Below are 20,907 nucleotides of genomic sequence, written 5' to 3'. Positions count from 1 at the left end.
TTTTATATATTTGTTATAATTTGTTATATTTGTTATAATGTTTAAAGAGTTGGAAGATATTTCTCTTAAAGATGAAGAGTGTCTTGCAAAGGTACACGACAGAATAAAGTCACGAAACTAAAAATGAAGAAATGCGCCTGCGTGGCTTTCGTAGCTCTTTCCCTAACAATAATGTTTCCTTATTTACATAAAAAATAGAAATTCAATTTTTTCTCGATATTAAATCGATTGGTTAATAACAGACATCATTTCTACAAATGTTGCGAAAATATGTTTCTGATCTCATAATAGTACCTAATGTCGCTTTACATTATACATAAATTAGAATAATTTATGCTAAAATTTACGCTACGAGAAAAAATATCTGGACGATCAATAAAAAGGAGAGGAGTCGGATAGTCCGACTTCCGCCAATTTTTTCGCAGTTAGTGTTCTAACCTCGTAAAAAGATGATCAATCTTGAGACACAAAATTTTAAATTAAGCAGAATTCTATTACTCATTATTGGGCTGTGGCCTTTACAACAATCGAATCTAATTCGACTTCAGTTTATTTTCATGTCCATTATTTTAATAGCGGGCGTTATATTTCAGGTAAAGACTTATAATTATATCTCGATATGATAAGCCATAGCAAATTAATCTTTTGCAACCAGCAACTTAAGAATACCTTAATTTAGATTGCAATTATATATGTTATTATACATTATAATATATATATATATATATTTTTTTTTATATAATTACAATTACGTATCCCATTTTAATACACACACATAATCATTTTACATAGAAATGTAAGAAATCTAATGCGATACAGAATTCATAATTTGTCAATAGCTTTAAAAGAATAATTTGTTTATGCAAACTTGTAATATAAGATTATTTCTTATAGCTTACGGCATTTATTACATTAAGATGTACTCTGGACCTCATCGCTAGAGTTTTATCTTGCGTATTTTTCTCTATGTTTTTTGTGATAAAATACAATTTATTTCATTTTAACATAAAAGCTGTAAGTTTTGATAGATTTTAAGAATATATAAGAACTGATAGCTCAGAAATTTATAGTTGACCCCGTGAAAAGAAAAATATATTCTTGTTGAATAAAGTTTATAAAATATACAGTTTTTAATACATAAAATGTATATATACACATACGAAACAATATACAAAGTCGGTGATAAATAATAGGTGAAGGATTTATTGATGAAACTTCAGGATATATGTAACGGATTAAAAGATGAAAACGAAATTATTATTATGAAACAATATAGTCGCTATGGAAAACGTTATGCAATTGCATTTATAAGTAAGATAATATTTTAATATTTTAAGATTTGTTTACATGTTTTTATTGTATATTTAAGGATACTTTAGGTTAGGTACTTTATTGGATACTTAAGGACATTTTAGGTATAATACTAATGTACTTTTACATATTTATGAATAAAAACTTTGTAGTAATGATTGAAATCATATGAAATAAAATAATTAATAAAATTAAAATGAATATATTTTTATTAAGTAATATTTAGGTATTAGTATCTTTAAAAAAACATACTAAAATAATATATACTGATATAAAAAACGTATAACTAAAACTAAAATAAAAATATAATTAGTAAAGATATACGTTCTTTAAGATTATTAAAGCTAGTTTAAAAAATTAGTTTATAAAGAAAAATATTCAATATCAATATTTTAAAATAAAAATAATTGATAAAAGAGTAAATAACAAAAAATGATATTTTGGAAATGGCAAAGATTTAAATTAAATGATTTACTTATTACACACAAATATTGTGTATAATAAGATACTAAGTTGTCATTGCTGCCATTTTTTATATATTAAATTAAATTATAAAAATGTTATATGTATATATATATATATATATATATATATATATATGTACTTTTACTTAAAATGATTTTGTAGGAGAAATTTATATGACAATTTTATATTTGAATTCTCTTAGTATTTGCTGTTTGCTGCTCATTTTCTATCACGATAGCTATGTTTTGGTCGAGTATTCTGCAAATTACTTTAGGAACAAATGTAACTCAATCACGTCGCTTGCCGATTACTATGGAGTACTTTATTGATCAAGAAAAGTATTTTTATTGGATTTTGTTACATATCGGTGTGGCATCATTCATCGGAACGATTGTAATACTAGGAATAGGATCAGTGCTTATTATGTATGTTCTACATATCTGTGGTATGTTTAGAATTTCCAGGTAAGAAATAAGCAGAGGGAAATAAATAAGAAATTTTTAATTTTAAGCAAAATTCGATTATTATAAACAAATATAGTGCTTACTTTATGAAAGCCAAAGTTTACTATTTGATAAATGTATTAATTATAGTTATCGTATTAAACGCGCAATGCACATCAATATGCTAGAAAATATTAAACCGAGGAAAGAAAATTTAATGTTGAAAGGAATAATTAGTGCCGTAGATATTCATCGACAAGCTATAAAGTTAGTATCTCTAGTCCACGATATACATATATCGTATGACTAATAATAATTCTTTGATCCTACAAGATTATCTAACTGTTTGGTATCCAAAATAGAGACAATGATGTTATGTTTAATAATATGCGGAGTACTCACTCTGAGTCTCAATCTCCTTCGAGTAAGTCTCATATTATGATTTTGTCCTCTATTTTCAATCAATATTTAACGTTTTATATATTTTATAATATATTGTACTTTATATTATATACTTTTTCTCCTTTTATTTTCGCTTCTTTCTCTCATTTTTTTGCTAATATTTTTGATTTTACAAAATATATGATTTTTACGTATACTATGTAAATCAATCATAACCATACATCAATAAATAAGAAGTTTTAAGTTAAAGTTTGTAAGTAATGTTTTTTTTTAGAAAACATGAGAAATGCTAATATAAATTCGTTGCAATCACGATCTTGTATTATAGATTTTTCAGATTGCTTCATATGGAGATGATGTTAAGGAATTTTTAATTCCTTTTATACTTATTATTATCGATATCGTATACATGTTTATAGCTAATTATTTGGGACAGAATATAACAGATCACAATAATGACGTCTTTGCTACCGTGTAAGAAATATTATTTTCGACAGATTGTATAAAGTCTCATATCTTAAATATTATTTTATTAATTCTAGTCAGAGGGCCTCTATATGGACCCCAAGTTCATTTCAAAGTATGCTTCTAAGTTAAGAAAACGACATTATTTTCGTGGTTTTTCCATAATTTCACTATCCGGGAAGAGATCGTAATTGATATTACTAGTAGCTTTAATCGATAATTGTGACACAGAGTTCAGCTAAAAACCACAAGGGCCCTTTAATGCCAAATTTTTTTAATTGATTTCAATTTTTTTATTTAAACTAATAAATTACAGTTATAATAAGATAATTATAAAGTATAACTCAAATATTGAAAAAATCAACTGAAAAATATTATTATGGCAAATATTTTATGGTTCTAATCAAATTATTAATTAGAACTGCAGTTTTCACAGAAAATATTTTGATCATTTAAATTATGAAAAGATTGTATGATATGAGAAACTTTACGTGCGTTAGATAATTATATAGATATATAAGGAGTTGATAAAAAATACAAAAAATTTTTTATATAATTTTTTATTTTCTTTTAATTTTCTCATTTTTCAATTCTTAAATTTTTCACATATATATATGTCTAAATATTTATTAAATATATATTTTTTAAAAAATGCAACATATTACCACATAATTATATTTTTCTAATAGTTTAATGTATGTTTTTTGAAACGATGTTTGAATTGCTAAAATCAATTAATCAGGAAAAACTAATCAAATTGATGAAAAAATGATTTAAATGAAAGAAAGTGAAGAAAAAAATGTCGTTTTTTAAACAAAAATTTTAAATAACATCTGCATTTAATCCGCCTAGGGTTAGTACGTTTTTGCGTAGAAATATATGTATATGCCTATACGTTGCTACCTATAGGTATGACGTTCAATGGCATGTAGCACCTTTACATATACAAAAAGTAATACTGTTTCTGTTGCAAAGAGGTACCAAAGATTTCACTATAAGCATTGGTCGATTATTCGTCGCATCATTAGAGTGTTTTACTACGGTAAGGATAAAATAATAAATATATTATTAAAATATAGATTCTTTCATTCAAAGCTACATATTACAAATAAATATTACAGTTGGTGAAAACTTCAGTCTCTTATTTTACTGTTGTGTATTCAACGCAACAATAAGGTAAGGAGGATGTTACATTGTCTCTAAAAATTTCGATTTTTCTTATAAACGATATATAATAAGACATGTCAAATATTATTTTTAACTGTCTAATTTATATTTTACTGTTATTTTTACTGTTTGTGAATTTTTAAATTTAAGTATTTTTTGTAAAATTGAAGTTAGAAATAAATATATATAAATCAACAGTCGATAATTGTAAAATGTCTATTGCTACTGTGCCCTCTAATTGTAAATTCTAATTGTAAATTAGAAGTTTTACATATACCTTACTCAGGTCGACCCTTTTATTAAACAGTATGCGTTTTTTATTTTTACCAGATATGTTCAATGTTTTCAATAATGAATGATGTTTATCTCAAAGATGTGTACGCCATGAGTGTGAACAATAGAATGAAATATGTAAATTTGGTACAAAAAATGTAGCAAATACGCATGTGCAACTTTCGCGCAAGTAATTTTTTCGATAGATATTTTCTCCTATTTTCTTATGGTAAACACCCGCTGGAACATCTCTATTATATCGATCGTATAATTAGGCATTATTGCGAAAAACACCGTTACATTATAAATTTTACTTTTACGTTATATAGTTGCACAAAATTACACAAAATTATGTGAAATTTTATGCTAAAGTTTACATCGGAAAAGAAAAGTAATAAAATACTTGATCACTCAATGGAAATTCAAAGGGATAGTGAAAATTCTCTCTGACTTTCTCATAACTATTTGTGCTTTGAACGTCGTAAAAAGATGATCGGTTTCATGGCACAGAATTTTGAATTAAACAGAATTCTATTACTCATTGTGGGTTTGTGGCCTTTACAACAATCGAATTTAACACGACTGCAGTTTATTTTCATGTCTGCTATTATGACAGCGGGTATTATATTTCTGGTAAGACGTTATTTTATACTTTATTTGATATAATAAATCATCGCAAGTTTAATCTTTTATAAATGAGCACAGTATTCAAAATAATCCCCAAAAACTTACCTTTTTAAAAAAAGGTAAAAAAAGGGCGCCAAGTTTATGCACTAATTGTATCCAACTGTCATATTGTCTACAAAAATAGTGATATAAAAAAATTGCGCCAACTAAGAATAAAAATTTGTACAAAATAAATAGAAGGAAGGAAACTTGTACAAGTTAAATAGAAATATTTTAATTGAAAACATTGTTATACAAAATAGTTGCTTTAATTTTCAAAAATAATAATATTAATAGTTGCTTTAATTTTCAAAAATAATAATATTAAAAAATTAAAAATTTTTTTAAAAATTGGAATCTGAAAATTAATATAAAACAAGAAAGATTTAATTAAAAATTTTAATTAAAAAAACTTGGCGCTGTCAATTTTATTAATATATTGTTCAGCTTAAAAGCCTAAATTTTCAAATGTAAATCAATATAAATTAATTAAATAAATTAGATCATTAAATTTAAATGTTAGACTAATAATTGGAATATGTTCCAATGTTTTAAATTTCCATATTATATAAAGTTGATAAAATTGAAAAAACATAAGCTTGAATAAATCTCATAGAAATTTCTAAAGTAAAAAGTATAATTTGTGAAAATAATATAAGAATTATAATAATTAAATTACTAATTGAAGATCCAGAAAATCATAAGAGAATTAATAATAAATGTCCAGCAATTATATTTGCTGTTAAATATATATTTAATTGGAATATATGCCAATTTTATTGGAAGCGCCAAATTTTTTTAATTAAAATTTTTAATTAAAACTTTCTTGTTTTATATTAATTTTCAGTTTCCAATTTTTAAATAAATTTTTAATATTATTATTTTTGAAAATTAAAGCAACTATTAATATTATTATTTTTGAAAATTAAAGCAACTATTTTGTATAACAATGTTTCAATTAAAATATTTCTATTTAACTTGTACAAGTTTTCTTCCTTGTAGTTCTATTTATCTTGTACAAATTCTTAGTTGGCGCAATTTTTTTATATCACTATTTTTGTAAACAATATGACAGTTGGATTCAATTAGTGCATGAACTTGGCACCCTTTTTTTACCTTTTTTTAAAAAGGTAAGTTTTTGGGGATTATATCACTTCTTTTTTTAGTCTAATTTGCTAAGAGATATTATATTAAAAATAGTATGTATATATATATATATGTATATTCTTTTAATATATAAGCAAATTATATAAAAATATATATAGAATATGTATATATAACGTACATTTTATATATATATATATACATATATATATATATATATATATAATTAATATATTTATATTTAGCTTATAAAATATATATATATATATATATTTATTTACCTTGCTCCAATTATCATACCGTACTGGCTCTTGCCAATTTTTAATTAATAATTTAATTATTTATTATTTATAACTTGCACTTTATCACTACTCAAAATGCGGTTAATGATACATGTCACTAATGACACATATGACACATGTCATTAATATCGAAAAGCGACGCTAGCGCAATCTTCTGTCGAGAATAGGAAAAGGACGTTTTTGATTTTTATGTGTTGTGTACATGTGTGTTGATGACCATGATGATGATAAAGATGTTTCTTAATAGAAAATTTTCATATTTCGACTTTGCATTATGATATCTCCGTTAATAGATCACGCAGCGCAAAAATAAAGATACTTTCTTTATACAATTCAAACTCGCTCTATCAATTAAGATAAGTAAGAATTCGATCCGTTCAGCCGTTATTGAAATCCGATAATCTAAGTTACTCTCAACTATCCGACTCGCGTATATAGATATACGGAGTGCGGCACAATGCTTCGCATGAACTTGATGCGAGACACTACCTACTGGTGTCTCTTGATATCTTAATTTGGAATATTATGAAATTATGATATAAGCTGTATTAAAATATATAGAGTATATAATTACAATTACGTATCACATCTTAGGCGAATCACATACAAATGTACAAAATGATACCTAGTGCGATATAGAATTTATAATTTGTCAATCGTTTTAAAAGAATAATTTGTTAGAGCTTAATTTTAATAAAAATATTTCTTACAGCTTATGACATTTATTACATTTAAATGTACTCCAGATCTCATTATTGAAATTTTATCTTATGCATGTTTATGTAGCATTGTTGCGATACAGTATAACTTATTTTATTTTAATATAAAAGCTGTAAGTTGATAGTTTATAAAATTAATAGCTTAAAAAAACTAATAATTCACATATATGAAAAAATATAGTTTCTAATATATAATATATACATATATATACCAACACTCACAAACAATATACATAAAGTTGGTGATAAATGACAGATGAAGGATTTATTGATACAACTTCAGGATATATGTAACGGATTAAGAGATAAAAACGAAATCGCTATTATGAAAAAATATAATTACATTGCAAGCCGTTACACAACTGCATTCACAAGTAAGATAATATTTTTAGATTTTTTTATATTTATTTATATTTTTCTCTCTCTTTTTCTTTCTTTCTCTCTGTCTTTATTGCACATACAAATTTTAATGGGAAAGAAATTGATATCGATAGACATTTTAATAATAATTTTTTAAATTAGTGTATGTGTTATATGTATTTTGCATATTTACATGTATGTAATACATCACAAGATATATATAAAAAATAATATAAAATATAATATGTCCAAGAAATCAAATAGAAAAAAGGTATTTTAAAGTTACAATAGTTATAACTTATGTGAATATCTACTTATAAAATTTCGATAGAAATTTATATATTAAATTAAATTATATAAATGTTATATGTAAAAATATATATATGTATATGTATATATATAAATATATGATATAACACCTGAATTAATTTTAAAAAAATTTGCAACAGAAATTAATACAATTGAATTAATACAACTTGAATTCTTTTAGTAGCAACCGTTTGTGGCATATTTGTTTTTATAGTTAGCATACTTTGGCAGAATATTATGCATATTATATTACCAAATGTAACTCAATCATATCAACTGCCGTTTAAAATGGAATATTTTATCGATCAAGAAAAATATTTCTATTGGATTGTGTTATATGTCAGTATGGGAGTATGTATCGGGATGACTTCAATGATAGGAATAGGATCTTTCCTTATCATGTATCTTCAATGTACCTGTGGCATGTTTAGAATTTCCAGGTAAGAAACAAACGTAGAAAAAATACAAAATTTTGAATTTTATACAAAATTTTATTCCTTTCTTGAATATAATACTTATTTTTACAAATTTAAAAGATATAAAAATAGTATTAAATATTAAAATAGATATTAAAGATATTAAATATATTAAAGATATTAAAAGATATTATTATACAATAGTATATATATTACAGTTATCGTATTAGATGCGCAGTGCATATTAATATGCTAGAAAACATTAAATCGAGAAAAGAGAATTTAATATTAGAAGGAATAATTAGTGCCATAAATATACATCGGCAAGCTATGAAGTTAGTATTTTTATTCCGTGATATACATATATAATATGACTAATAATAATATTTTGGTCTTGAAAGATTATCCAAACTTTTGATGTCTAAAATTGAAAAAATGATGTTCTGCATAATAATACTTGAAGTGATTTCTTTGAGTCTTAATCTTTTTCAAGTAAGTTTTATATTATGTCTTTATAACTACTATTTTCAAATAATATATACGGGATATTAATATATACGGGATGGTTTAAAAGTTTGGAAACTACAAATTATATTTGAAAATAGTAGTCCTGTGGGAAAATATTTTAGACAAAAGTTGTAGAACGATTAGTTTAAAATCTATTTATTGAACTTATAAGTTTGACTTTAGATTGCGTCGCCAAGATCAGGGCAAGGTTACCTTAAATTTTTTATACGGAACCTACTTTTTATTGCATATTCTTGCTCATAGTTCATCTTGAGAGATTTTCAAAACACTGTAATTTATAAAAGTTGAAATAATTTCTTAATTTTACATAAATTATAAAATATCTCGTAAAATATTTTTCGATAATCTTACCTTAATATTTTTATGCACAAAATAATGGGAGAAATCAATCGATGTAAAGAAAACACATATTTGTTTTTAAGAAAAAATATTTAATTGGCAATTAATAATTACATGCAGCATATGTATACTTTATATTAAGATTTTTTTCTTTTTTTCTCCCACGTTCTAGTTAATATTTTTGATTTTGCAAAATATACGTTAAATATACGTTAAATATATGTTTATGTATATATAAATCAATTCATATCCATTCACCGATAAATAAGAAGTTTTATTGTAATATTTTTTTAGAGAACATGAGAAATGATGACGTAAATTTGTTAACGATCTTGTATTGTAGGTTTCTCGGGTTGTTTCATACGGATATGATATCAAAGAGTTGTTAATTCCTTTTATATGTATAACTATCGTTATCTTAAATATGTTTATCGGCAATTATGTTGCACAGAATGTAACGGATCACAACAATGACATTTTTGCTACTGTGTAAGAAACATTATTTTTGACACATTGATGATATCTCGTATCTTTAGGATTATTTTACAAAATGCAGATATGTTAGTGTGTTTTTGTGTAGAAATATATACATTATTGTTATCAGTACATGATTGAATAGGTATGACGTCCAGTGGCATGTAACACCATTACATATACAGAAAGTAATACTGTTTCTGTTGCAAAGAGGTACCAAAGATTTCACCATAAGCATCGGTCGATTATTCGTCGCGTCATTCGGTCATTTTACTACGGTAAGGATAAGGTAATAAATATATTATTAAAATATAGATTCTTTCTTTCAAAGCTACATATTACAAATAAGTATTGCAGTTGGTGAAAACTTCAGTCTCTTATTTTACTGTTATATATTCCACGCAATAATAAGGTAAGAGGATGTTACATTGTCTTTAAAAATTTCGATTTTTCTTACAAACGATATATAATAACCCAATAATAAAAAATTATTACCACAACGTTATTATAATGATATTCACTAACATAGTAATGTTGTCAAGTATGTAGTTTTTAACATTGTATGCAACATTATTATGAACAAACTTTGACACCGATTTAGAGGTTTCGGTAATGTTGAAATAACATTTTCTATGTTGTTATAAGTAATATTGTATTAATGTTGTTTTAACATTCTGATAATGTTTCTCATAAAATTAAATCAATAATAAAATAACATTAGTATCAACATCTACATAACTTAATATTAATATTACAATAATATTAATTCTAACATTAATTTAAGACTTTTAGAACTTTCACTGAAAAATTTGAGAACAAATATTTAGACATATCTCTAAAAATAACTTACAAGATATTATAACACAATGGAAGAAACACTTTCCTCTTCTTTCGTGCAGCACTATAATTCGCAAAAACACTGTAACTTACTTATTATGCGAGATTGTGTAAGAGCATGTGGCACATTGGCAGCCGGTACGAGTGTTCCGAAGTCAAAGAACAAAAGAATAAATCATGCATACGCAATGGAGTGTATACGCATATCCCACCGAATGTTGCCTCTATTAGGTGTCGTCATGCCCGTCACGAGAAAGAAATTAAGATATATTATGAAAAAAATAGTCTAAAGATATATATGAAATAAATAATACGACGTTTAATAACAACGCGAACGAACTTGTAACTGGATGTTATATTTTTATTTATAATAAACATATTAATAACATATAAAAAACATTTTGACTAATGTTTCTAAAATATTTTATTAATATTTTAAGAGGGATGTTATTAAATAACATTTTTTAAATATTTATAAAACATAAATTAAAATATTTTTTAAATGTTATTAATAGGTTTATTAGAATATTTTAGAAATATTTTGAAAATATTCTAATAAACGTATTAATAACATTTAAGAAACATTTTGACTAATGTTTCTAAAATATTTTGTTAATATTTTGAGAAGGATGTTATTAAATAATATTTTTAAAATATTTATGAAACATAAATTAAAATATTTTTTTAAATGTTATTAATACATTTATTAAAATATTTTTAAAATATTTATAAAACATTATATCATAATGTTTAGAAAATTTATATAAAATCAACATTTTAGAATGTTAATCAAATCTTTCTTGCTTCCTGGGAAGGCATGTCAAATATTTTTTTTAACTGTCTAATTTATATTTTACTGTTATTTTTACTATTTGTGAATTTTTAAATTTAAGTATTTTTTGTCAAATTGAAGTTAGTAATAAATATATATATAAATCAACAGTCGATAATTGTAAAATGTCTATTGCTACTGTGCCGAATGTAAATTAGAAGTTTTACATATACCTTGCTCAAGTCGACCCTTTTATTAAACAGTATGCGCTTTTTATTTTTACCAGATATGTTCAATGTTTTCAATAATGAATGATGTTTACCTCAAAGATGTGTACGCCATGAGTGTGAACAATAGAATGAAATGTGTAAATTTGTGGTACAAAATATGCAGCAAATACGCATGTGCAACTTTTGCGCAAGTAATTTTTTCGATAGATATTTTCTCCTATTTTCTTCTATTTTCTTATGGTAAACACCCGCTGGAACATCTCTATTATATCGATCGTATAATTAGGGACATTATTGCGAAAAACACCGTTACATTATAAATTTTACTTTTACTTTATATAGTTGCACAAAATTACACAAAATTATGTGAAATTGTATGCTAAAATTTACATCGGAAAAGAAAAGTAATAAAATACTGGATCACTCAATGGAAATTCAAAGGGATAGTGAAAATTCCCTCTGACTTTCTCATAACTATTTGTGCTTTGAACGTTGTAAAAAGATGATCGGTTTCATGGCACAGAATTTTGAATTAATCAGAATTCTATTACTCATTGTGGGTTTGTGGCCTTTACAACAATCGAATTTAACACGACTGCAGTTTATTTTCATGTCTGCTATTATGACAGCGGGTATTATATTTCTGGTAAGACATTATTTTATACTTTATTTGATATAATAAATCATCGCAAGTTTAATCTTTTATAAATGAGCACAGTATTCAAAATAATCCTCAAAAACTTACCTTTTTAAAAAAAGGTAAAAAAAGGGCGTTAAGTTCATGCACTAATTGTATCCAACTGTCATATTGTCTACAAAAATAGTGATATAAAAAAATTGCGCCAACTAAGAATAAAAATTTGTACAAGATAAATAGAAGTACAAGGAAGAAAACTTGTACAAGTTAAATAGAAATATTTTAATTGAAAACATTGTTATACAAAATAGTTGCTTTAATTTTCAAAAATAATAATATTAATAGTTGTTTTAATTTTCAAAAATAATAATATTAAAAAATTAAAATTTTATTTAAAAATTGGAAACTGAAAATTAATATAAAACAAGAAAGTTTTAATTATTATTATAATAAATCATTGCAAGTTAATCTTTTATAAATGAGCACAGTATTCAAAATATCTTAATTTGGAATGTTATGAAATTATGGTATAAGCTGTATTAAAATATATAGAGTATATAATTACAATTACGTATCACATCTTAAGCAAATCACATACAAATGTACAAAATGTTACCTAGTGCGATATTGAATTTATAATTTGTCAATCGTTTTAAAAGAATAATTTGTTAGAGCATAATTGTAATAAAAATATTTCTTACAGCTTATGACATTTATTACATTTAAATGTACTACAGATCTTATTATTGAAATTTTATCTTATGTATGTTTATGTAGCAATGTTGCGATACAGTATAACTTATTTTATTTTAACATAAAAGCTGTAAGTTGATAGTTTATAAAATTAATAGCTAATGAAAACTAATAATTCACATATATGAAAAAATATAGTTTCTAATATATAATATATACATATATATACCAACACTCACAAACAATATACATAAAGTTGGTGATAAATGACAGATGAAGGATTTATTGATACAACTTCAGGATGTATGTAACGAATTAAAAGATAAAAACGAAATCGCTATTATGAAAGAATATGGTTATATTGCAAGCTGTTACACAACTGCATTCACAAGTAAGATAATATTTTTAGATTTTTTTACATTTATCTATATTTTCCTCTCTCTTTTTCTTTCTTTTTCTCTGTCTTTATTGCACATACAAATTTTAATTTTTGGGAAAGAAATTGATATCGATAGACATTATAATAATAATTTCTTAAATTTGTGTATGTGTTATATGTATTTCGCATATTTACATGTATGTATACATCACAAGAGTTCATTAAAATATTTGTCACATATGCAAATCTATAAAAAATAATATAAAATATAATATGTCCAAGAAATCAAATAGAAAAAAGGTATTGTAAAGTTACAATAGTTATAACTTATGTGAATATCTACTTATAAAATTTCGTTAGAAATTTATATATTAAATTAAATTATATAAATGTTATATGTAAAATATATATATGTATATATATATATTTATAAATATATATATGTATATATATATATATATATATATATATATATATATCATATAACACCTAAATTAATTTTAAAAAAATTTGCAACTGAAATTAATACAATTCTACTTAAATTCTTTTAGTAGCAACCGTTTGTGGCTTGTTTGGTTATATTTTTATGATATTTTGGCCGGATATTATGCATATTGTATTACCAAATGTAACTCAATCACACCAACTGCCGATTAAAATGGAATACTTTATCGATCAAGAAAAATATTTCTATTGGATTGTGTTATATATCGGTGTGATAGGATGTATCGGGATGACTTCAATGATAGGAATAGGATCTATCCTTATCATGTATCTTCAATGTACCTGTGCCATGTTTAGAATTTGCAGGTAAGAAACAAACGTAGAAAAAATACAAAAATTTGAATTTTATACAAAATTTTATTCTTACCTTGAATATAATACTTATTTTTACAAAGGTAGAAGATATAAAAAATAGTATTAAATATTAAAATAGATATTAAATATATTAAAGATATTAAAGATATTATAAAAGATAATATTATAGTATATATATTACAGTTATCGTATTAGATGCGCAGTGAATATTAATATGCTAGAAAATATTAACTCTAGAAAAGAGAATTTAATATTAGAAGGAATAATTAGTGCCATAAATATACATCGGCAAGCTATGAAGTTAGTATTTTTATTCCGTATACATATATAATATGACTAATACTAATACTTTGGTCTTGAAAGATTATCCAAACTTTTGACGTCTAAAATTGAGACAACGATGTGCTGCTTAATAGTACTCGGAGTGATTTCTTTGAGTCTTAATCTCTTTCAAGTAAGTTTTATATTATGTCTTTATAACAACTATTTTCATATAATATATGCAGGATATTAATATATACGGGATGGTTTAAAAAGCTGGAAACAACAAATTATTTTTGAAAATAGTAGTCCTATGGGAAAATATTTTAGACAAAAGTTGTAGAACGATTAGTTTAAAATCTATTTATTCATCTTATAAGTTTTGAACTGGGTCGTCAAGATCAAGGTTACCTTAAATTTTTTATACGGAACCTACTTTTTATTGCATATTCTTGCTCATAGTTCATCTTGAGAGATTTTCAAAACACTGTAATTAAGTTACTTTTTATTGAGTATTTTTCGAGTTAGAAAAGTTGAAATAATTTCTTAGTTTTACATAAATTATAAAATATCTCGTAAAATATTTTTCGATAATCTTACCTTAATATTTTTATGCACAAAATAATGGGAGAAATCAATCGATGTAAAGAAAACACATATTTGTTTTTAAGAAAAAATATTTAATTGGCAATTAATAATTACATGCAATATATGTATACTTTACATTAAGATTTTTTTCTATTTTTTCTTCCACTTTCTAGTTAACATTTTTGATTTTGCAAAATATACGCTGTTTATGTATATAAATCATTTCATATCGATTATGTTATATAAATCATTTCATATCGATTCACCGATAAATAAGAAGTTTTATTGTAATATTTTTTTAGAGAACATGAGAAATGATAACGTAAATTTGTTAACAATCTTGTATTGTAGGTTTCTCGGGTTGTTTCATACGGATATGATTTCATAGAGTTGTTAATTCCTCTTGCATTTGTAGTTATCGGTATCTTAAAAATGTTTATCGCCAATTATGTTACACAGAATGTAACGGATCACAACAATGACGTTTTTGCTACTGTGTAAGAAACATTATTTTTGACACATTGATGATATCTCGTATCTTTAAGATTATTTTACAAAATATAGATATGTTAGCGTGTTTTTGTGTAGAAATATATACATATGTTATCTGTACATGATTGAATAGGTATGACGTCCAGTGGCATGTAACACCGTTACAAATACAGAAAGTAATACTCTTTCTACTGCAAAGAGGAGCCAAAGATTTTACTTTAGGTGCCGGTGGATTATTTGTCGGATCGTTAGAATGTTTCACCATGGTAAAGATAATAAATATATTATCAAAATATATTCTCAAAGCTATATATTACAAAATAAACATTACAGCTGGTGAAAACTTCATTCTCTTATTTTACTGTGATATATTCAACGCAATAAAAAGGTAAGAGGATGTTAGATTGTCTTTACAAATTTTGATTTTTCTAAACGATACATAATAAGACATGTCAAATATTATTTTTAACTGTCTAATTTATATTTTACTGTTATTTTTACTATTTGTGAATTTTTAAATTTAAATATTTTATGTCAAATTGAAGTTAGTAATAAATATATATAAATCAACAGTCGATAATTGTAAAATGTCTATTCCTACTGTGCCGATTGTAAATTAGAAGTTTTACATATACCTTGCTTAGGTCGACCCATTTATTAAACAGAATGCACTTTTTATTTTTACCAGATATGTTCAATGTTTTCAATATGAATGATGTTTATCTCAAAGATGTGTACGCCATCAGTATGAACAATAGAATGAAATGTGTAAATTTGTGGTACAAAAAATGTAGCAAATACGCATGTGCGACTTGCGCTCAAATATTCGCCCGATAAATATTTTTCCCTATAGTAAACACCTATTAGAACATTCCTGCTATTATATCGATCGTATAATTAGAGATGTTGCTGCGAAAAATACTGTCATATTATAAATATTCTACTTTTATCACTTTATATAGTTGCATAAAATTACACCAAATTGTGTGAACTTTAGTTGCCCTTCACAAAAATATATGTTAAAATTTATATCACAAAAGAGAAGTAATACAATATTCGCTCGATCAATAAAAGAAGAAAAGGATGAGTAAAGATTCTCTTTGACTTTCTCGCAGTTATTTCTGCTCCGAACGTCGTAAAAAGATGATCAGTTTCACCGCACAGAATTTTAAACTAAACAGAATTCTGTTACTCAGTGTTGGTTTGTGGCCTTTACAACAATCAAATTTAACACGACTTCAGTTTATTTTCATGTCCGTTATTATAACAGCGGGTACTCTATTTCTGGTAAGACAATATTTCATATTTTTATTTGAAATGATGAATCATCACAAATATATCTTTTACAATTAACACAGTACTTAAGAATATCCTAATTTAGGTTATAATAAAATTATTATATAAGCTATTACATAAGCATTACAATACATAGATTATATAATTACGTATCACATCTTAATCTAATGATATACAAGTGTACAAAATGATACCTAGTGCGATAGAGAATTCATAATTTTTAAATCGTTTAAAAAGAATAATTTGTTAATGCAACTTTTTAAGATTATTTCTTACAGCTTACGGCATTTATTACATTAAGATGTACTCCGGACCTCGTCACTGAAATTTTATCTTACGTATGTTTCTATAGTACTTTCGTGATACAGTATAACTTATTTCGTTTTAACATAAAAGATGTAAGTTGATAGTTTATAAAATTGATAACTTATAAGAACTGATAATTCACTAGTTCATAGCTTGATCGTGTGATAAAAAAATTCTGTTTAAATAAAATATATGAAAAAATATAGTTTCTAATACATAATATATACGTATGTACAAACACGCACACGAAATAATATACATAAAGTTGGTGATAAATGACAGATGAAGAATTTCATGATGCAACTACAGAATGTATATAACGGATTAAAAGATAAAAACGAAATCGCTATTATGAAAAAATATAATTACATTGCAAGCCGTTACACAACTGTATTCACAAGTAAGATAATATTTTTAGATTTTTTTTTAGATTTTACATTTTTTTCTATATTTCTCTCTCTTTATTGGACATAAAAATTTTAATTGGAAAGATATCGATAAACATGATAATTGGAAAGATATTGATGTCGATAAACATGATAATTTCTATATTTATAAGTATTATATGTACTTCGCATATTTATATGTATGTAATACGTCACAAGAATTCATTAAATATTTGTTACACATATAAATCGTATAAATAAGTATATGAAATAAAATAAAATATAAAAAATAATATAAAATATAATATGTCCAAAAGACCAAATAGAAAAAAGCCACTGTAAAGTTACAATGTTGTAATTTATGTGAACGACCGATAAAAGTTTCGTTAGAAATTTATACATTAAATTAAAATATACAGAGTGTCCACTTACTTTTGACATTCAAAGTGTGCAGATAAAGCGGGTTAAATAGAATAAAAAAGTTCTTCCGTTTTGTGTTCTTTATTAATTATTGCGAAGATTACAAAACGGTAGAACTTTTTAGAACTGAGTAGAACGTAAGGACTTTTCTATTCACAATAAGTTTAAGACCCTCTATTTGCACATGAAAGTTTCGATGATTATTACGGGTTACCCTGTATATATGTGTGTATATATGTGATATAACATCTACATTAATTTAAAAAAATTATAAAGAAGAAAAAAATCAATACGAAAAAAATTATAAAGAAGAAAGAAATTAATATGATTCTATTTGAATCCACTTAGTAGCGAGCGTTTGCGGCATATTTGGTTATATGCTTATCATATTTTGACCGGATATTATGCATATTATAATACCGACAAATGTAACTCAATCACATCGCTTGCCAGTTCCGATGGACTATTTTGGATCAAGAAAAATATTTCTATTGGATTGTGTTATATCTCAGTATGGGGGTATTCATCGGAACGGTTTCAACGATAGCAATAGGATCTATTCTTATCGCATATATTCAATGTACCTATGGTATGTTTAAAATTTCCAGGTAAGAAATGTACATAGAAATAAATACGAACTTTCGAATTTTAAATAAATTCTATTCCTAACTTGAAGAAATTTAATTATTTTTATGAAGGCAAAAGATATAAAATTAATATAATAATTACAGTTATTAGATGCGCAATGCATATCAATATGCTAAAAAACATTAAATCGAAGAAAGAGAATTCAATATTGGAAGGAATAATTAGTGCCGTAAATATACATCGGCAAGCTATGAAGTTAGTATTTCTATTTCGCGATATACCTATATAATATGACTAATAATAATCCTTTGGTCTTGAAAGATTATCTAAATTTTTGGAGTCCAAAATGGAGACCATGATGTTTTGCTTAATAATGTCCGGAGTACTCTCTCTGAGTCTTAATCTCTTTCGAGTGAGTTTTATATTATGTTTTTATGTCCTCTATTTTCAATCAATATTAATGTTTTACATATTTCATAATATATTTTATCTATATATACTTTATATTATATAGTTTTTCTTTTTTTATTTTTCCTCCTTTCTGTCATCTTCTTGCTAATATCTTTGATTTTGCAAAATATACTTTTATGTATATATAAAGCAATCACACCTATTTATCAATAAATAAGAAGTTTTATTGTAATATTTTTTTAGGCAATATGAGATATGAGTAATATTTTTTTAGAGAATATGAGAAATGATGACGTAAATTTGTTAATCACGATCTTGTATTGTAGGTTTTTCAGATTGTTTCATCCGGATATGATATCCAAGAGTTATTAATGCCTTTTGCATCTGTATCTATCGCTATATTATACATGTTTATAGGTAATTATGCTACGCAGAATGTAACGGATCACAACAATGACGTCTTTGCTACTGTGTAAGAAACATTATTTGATACATTGTATGAAATATCGTATCCTTGAAATTATTCTATTAAATTAAATGTAGATGTGTAGTGTGGTTTTTGTGTAGAAATATATACATATGTTATTTGTACATAATCGTATAGGTATGATGTCGAATGGCATGAAAGACCGTTACATATACAGAAAATAATACTTTTTCTACTGCAAAAAGGAGCCAAAGAGTTTACTTTAGGTGCCGGTGGATTATTTGTCGGATCGTTGGAATGTTTCACCACGGTATAAAGATAATAAATATATTATCAAAATATATATTCAAAGCTACATATTACAAAATAAACATTACAGCTGGTGAAAACTTCATTCTCTTATTTTACTGTGATATATTAACGCAATAATAAGGTAAGAGCAGAAATAGTAAGAAATAAATTATGATCAGGCAAAAATTTAGTTAACTAAACTTGGATATTATTCTTCACAAGTCTTATATTACGTTTAGAAATGTTAAATTTTAATTTCACAGTTTATATTTGTAGAAACATGAAAGCTCTCTGAAGATAAAATGTATTCATACACAAGTAAAAGAAGAGAGAGATACATAGAATACATAGATTACATAGATTACATAGACTACATAGATTCACATAAATTACATAGATTTTTGATGTATTAAAAACTGATTTTTCTCATTTTTCGATTCCAAATATAAGACACTGATATAAATTTACATTATTCCTAATTATATTTATATTATATTTATATTATTTTCATTATTTGCGATATATGTATTACTATATTATTTTTAAAAAAATAATGTATACATTTATATGTATACGTTTGTCAATTTTATCATTTATCTTTTTTTATATTTTAATGGTTTTATAATTGAAGCTCAAAAAATGAGGTGAAAATATTAAAATTTTGGAAATAATTGTCTTCAATAAGAATGTTATTATCTTTAGATATAATGATAATTTGAGTATTTTATGTAAAGATGTTGCAAAAATGTATACTATAAGAGAATCTTGAGAATGACACGTATAAAAATCTTATCTATAATGCATGCTATACAGAGTATTCATTTTAAAACTTTCCGTTTATTTCATGATTGACTATTTTTTGCGAAAAATGTCACAAGATGTCAATTTTGTTTTCGGTATGGAATTTAAATAGGTACATTAAATGCAACGAAATTTTTTCATCTTCTTCGTCGAGATAGCTATATCGTTCAAAAATCATAAATGTCCCGACGAAGGAGATGAAACATTTCCTTGCATTTAAATTCCACCTCGAAAACAAAATTGACGTCTTTCGGCATTTTTCGCAAAAAATTATCGTGAAATATACGAGTAGAAAGTTTTAAAATGAATACTCCGTATATTAAATAACAGATTTGATTAAAATTGTTTTTAAGAATTTTGATTTTTCCTATATGAGATATTTGTATAATGGAAACATATCAGAGATATTATTTTTAAATATCTAATTTAATCTTACCTTTAGCGTTGAAATTTTTAAGTTGAAGCATTTTATAAAAAAAAAAGTAAGCATTTTGTAAAAAAAAAGTAATAAACAAACAAAGCAACAACAA

The 20,907-nt window shown here is 24.6% G+C and overlaps 5 protein-coding genes across 6 annotated transcripts in view; 4 read left to right on the top strand and 1 right to left on the bottom strand.

Moving 5' to 3' along the window:
• LOC105254940 (non-structural maintenance of chromosomes element 3 homolog) overlaps positions 1-20,907 on the bottom strand; it is a 256,144-nt gene that overhangs the window by 14,541 nt on the left and 220,696 nt on the right. The window lies entirely within an intron of this gene.
• On the top strand, positions 1,143-4,261 carry LOC109610473 (odorant receptor 47a-like). Its single transcript, XM_020029575.2, has 7 exons — positions 1,143-1,311; positions 1,979-2,240; positions 2,370-2,486; positions 2,553-2,643; positions 2,950-3,095; positions 3,996-4,128; positions 4,208-4,261. The coding sequence occupies exons 1-7, from the start codon at positions 1,209-1,211 to the stop codon at positions 4,259-4,261; spliced, it is 906 nt and encodes a 301-aa protein (XP_019885134.2). The 5' UTR covers positions 1,143-1,208.
• LOC109610303 lies at positions 4,968-10,850 on the top strand. Its single transcript, XM_025414326.1, has 9 exons — positions 4,968-5,159; positions 7,574-7,691; positions 8,168-8,426; positions 8,621-8,737; positions 8,804-8,894; positions 9,613-9,758; positions 9,889-10,021; positions 10,117-10,155; positions 10,528-10,850. Exons 1-9 carry the CDS (start codon positions 5,016-5,018, stop codon positions 10,603-10,605), a joined length of 1,125 nt encoding a protein of 374 aa, XP_025270111.1. The 5' UTR covers positions 4,968-5,015; the 3' UTR covers positions 10,606-10,850.
• On the top strand, positions 11,986-16,191 carry LOC112639655. Its single transcript, XM_025414404.1, has 9 exons — positions 11,986-12,228; positions 13,186-13,303; positions 13,843-14,101; positions 14,294-14,410; positions 14,474-14,564; positions 15,311-15,456; positions 15,585-15,717; positions 15,785-15,839; positions 16,140-16,191. The coding sequence occupies exons 1-8, from the start codon at positions 12,085-12,087 to the stop codon at positions 15,833-15,835; spliced, it is 1,059 nt and encodes a 352-aa protein (XP_025270189.1). The 5' UTR covers positions 11,986-12,084; the 3' UTR covers positions 15,836-15,839; positions 16,140-16,191.
• On the top strand, positions 17,762-19,620 carry LOC112639659. The gene is made up of 5 exons (XM_025414430.1): positions 17,762-18,448; positions 18,591-18,702; positions 18,769-18,859; positions 19,185-19,330; positions 19,463-19,620. Exons 1-5 carry the CDS (start codon positions 18,373-18,375, stop codon positions 19,599-19,601), a joined length of 564 nt encoding a protein of 187 aa, XP_025270215.1. The 5' UTR covers positions 17,762-18,372; the 3' UTR covers positions 19,602-19,620.

Source organism: Camponotus floridanus, unplaced genomic scaffold (assembly GCF_003227725.1).
Source record: "Camponotus floridanus strain SB8 unplaced genomic scaffold, Cflo_v7.5 scaffold8, whole genome shotgun sequence".
Taxonomy (NCBI): Eukaryota; Metazoa; Arthropoda; class Insecta; order Hymenoptera; family Formicidae; genus Camponotus; species Camponotus floridanus.
Note: the sequence above shows the minus strand (reverse complement) of the source record. Positions and strands in the feature narration are given on the sequence as shown.

What these genes read in the sequence shown, in the direction of transcription:
- LOC109610473 (XM_020029575.2), top strand. Translation starts at nt 1,209, where the DNA reads ATGAAACTTCAGGATATATGTAACGGATTAAAAGATGAAAACGAAATT. An exon ending in TTATGCAATTGCATTTATAA is followed by an intron (nt 1,312 to 1,978) that starts GTAAGATAATAT and finishes GAATTCTCTTAG; the next exon opens with TATTTGCTGTTTGCTGCTCA. An exon ending in ATTCATCGACAAGCTATAAA is followed by an intron (nt 2,487 to 2,552) that starts GTTAGTATCTCT and finishes TGATCCTACAAG; the next exon opens with ATTATCTAACTGTTTGGTAT.
- LOC109610303 (XM_025414326.1), top strand. Translation starts at nt 5,016, where the DNA reads ATGATCGGTTTCATGGCACAGAATTTTGAATTAAACAGAATTCTATTA. An exon ending in CAGCGGGTATTATATTTCTG is followed by an intron (nt 5,160 to 7,573) that starts GTAAGACGTTAT and finishes GATAAATGACAG; the next exon opens with ATGAAGGATTTATTGATACA. An exon ending in TTACACAACTGCATTCACAA is followed by an intron (nt 7,692 to 8,167) that starts GTAAGATAATAT and finishes GAATTCTTTTAG; the next exon opens with TAGCAACCGTTTGTGGCATA.
- LOC112639655 (XM_025414404.1), top strand. Translation starts at nt 12,085, where the DNA reads ATGATCGGTTTCATGGCACAGAATTTTGAATTAATCAGAATTCTATTA. An exon ending in GCCATGTTTAGAATTTGCAG is followed by an intron (nt 14,102 to 14,293) that starts GTAAGAAACAAA and finishes TATATATTACAG; the next exon opens with TTATCGTATTAGATGCGCAG. An exon ending in TGAGTCTTAATCTCTTTCAA is followed by an intron (nt 14,565 to 15,310) that starts GTAAGTTTTATA and finishes CTTGTATTGTAG; the next exon opens with GTTTCTCGGGTTGTTTCATA.
- LOC112639659 (XM_025414430.1), top strand. Translation starts at nt 18,373, where the DNA reads ATGGGGGTATTCATCGGAACGGTTTCAACGATAGCAATAGGATCTATT. An exon ending in ATATATTCAATGTACCTATG is followed by an intron (nt 18,449 to 18,590) that starts GTATGTTTAAAA and finishes TAATAATTACAG; the next exon opens with TTATTAGATGCGCAATGCAT. An exon ending in TGAGTCTTAATCTCTTTCGA is followed by an intron (nt 18,860 to 19,184) that starts GTGAGTTTTATA and finishes CTTGTATTGTAG; the next exon opens with GTTTTTCAGATTGTTTCATC.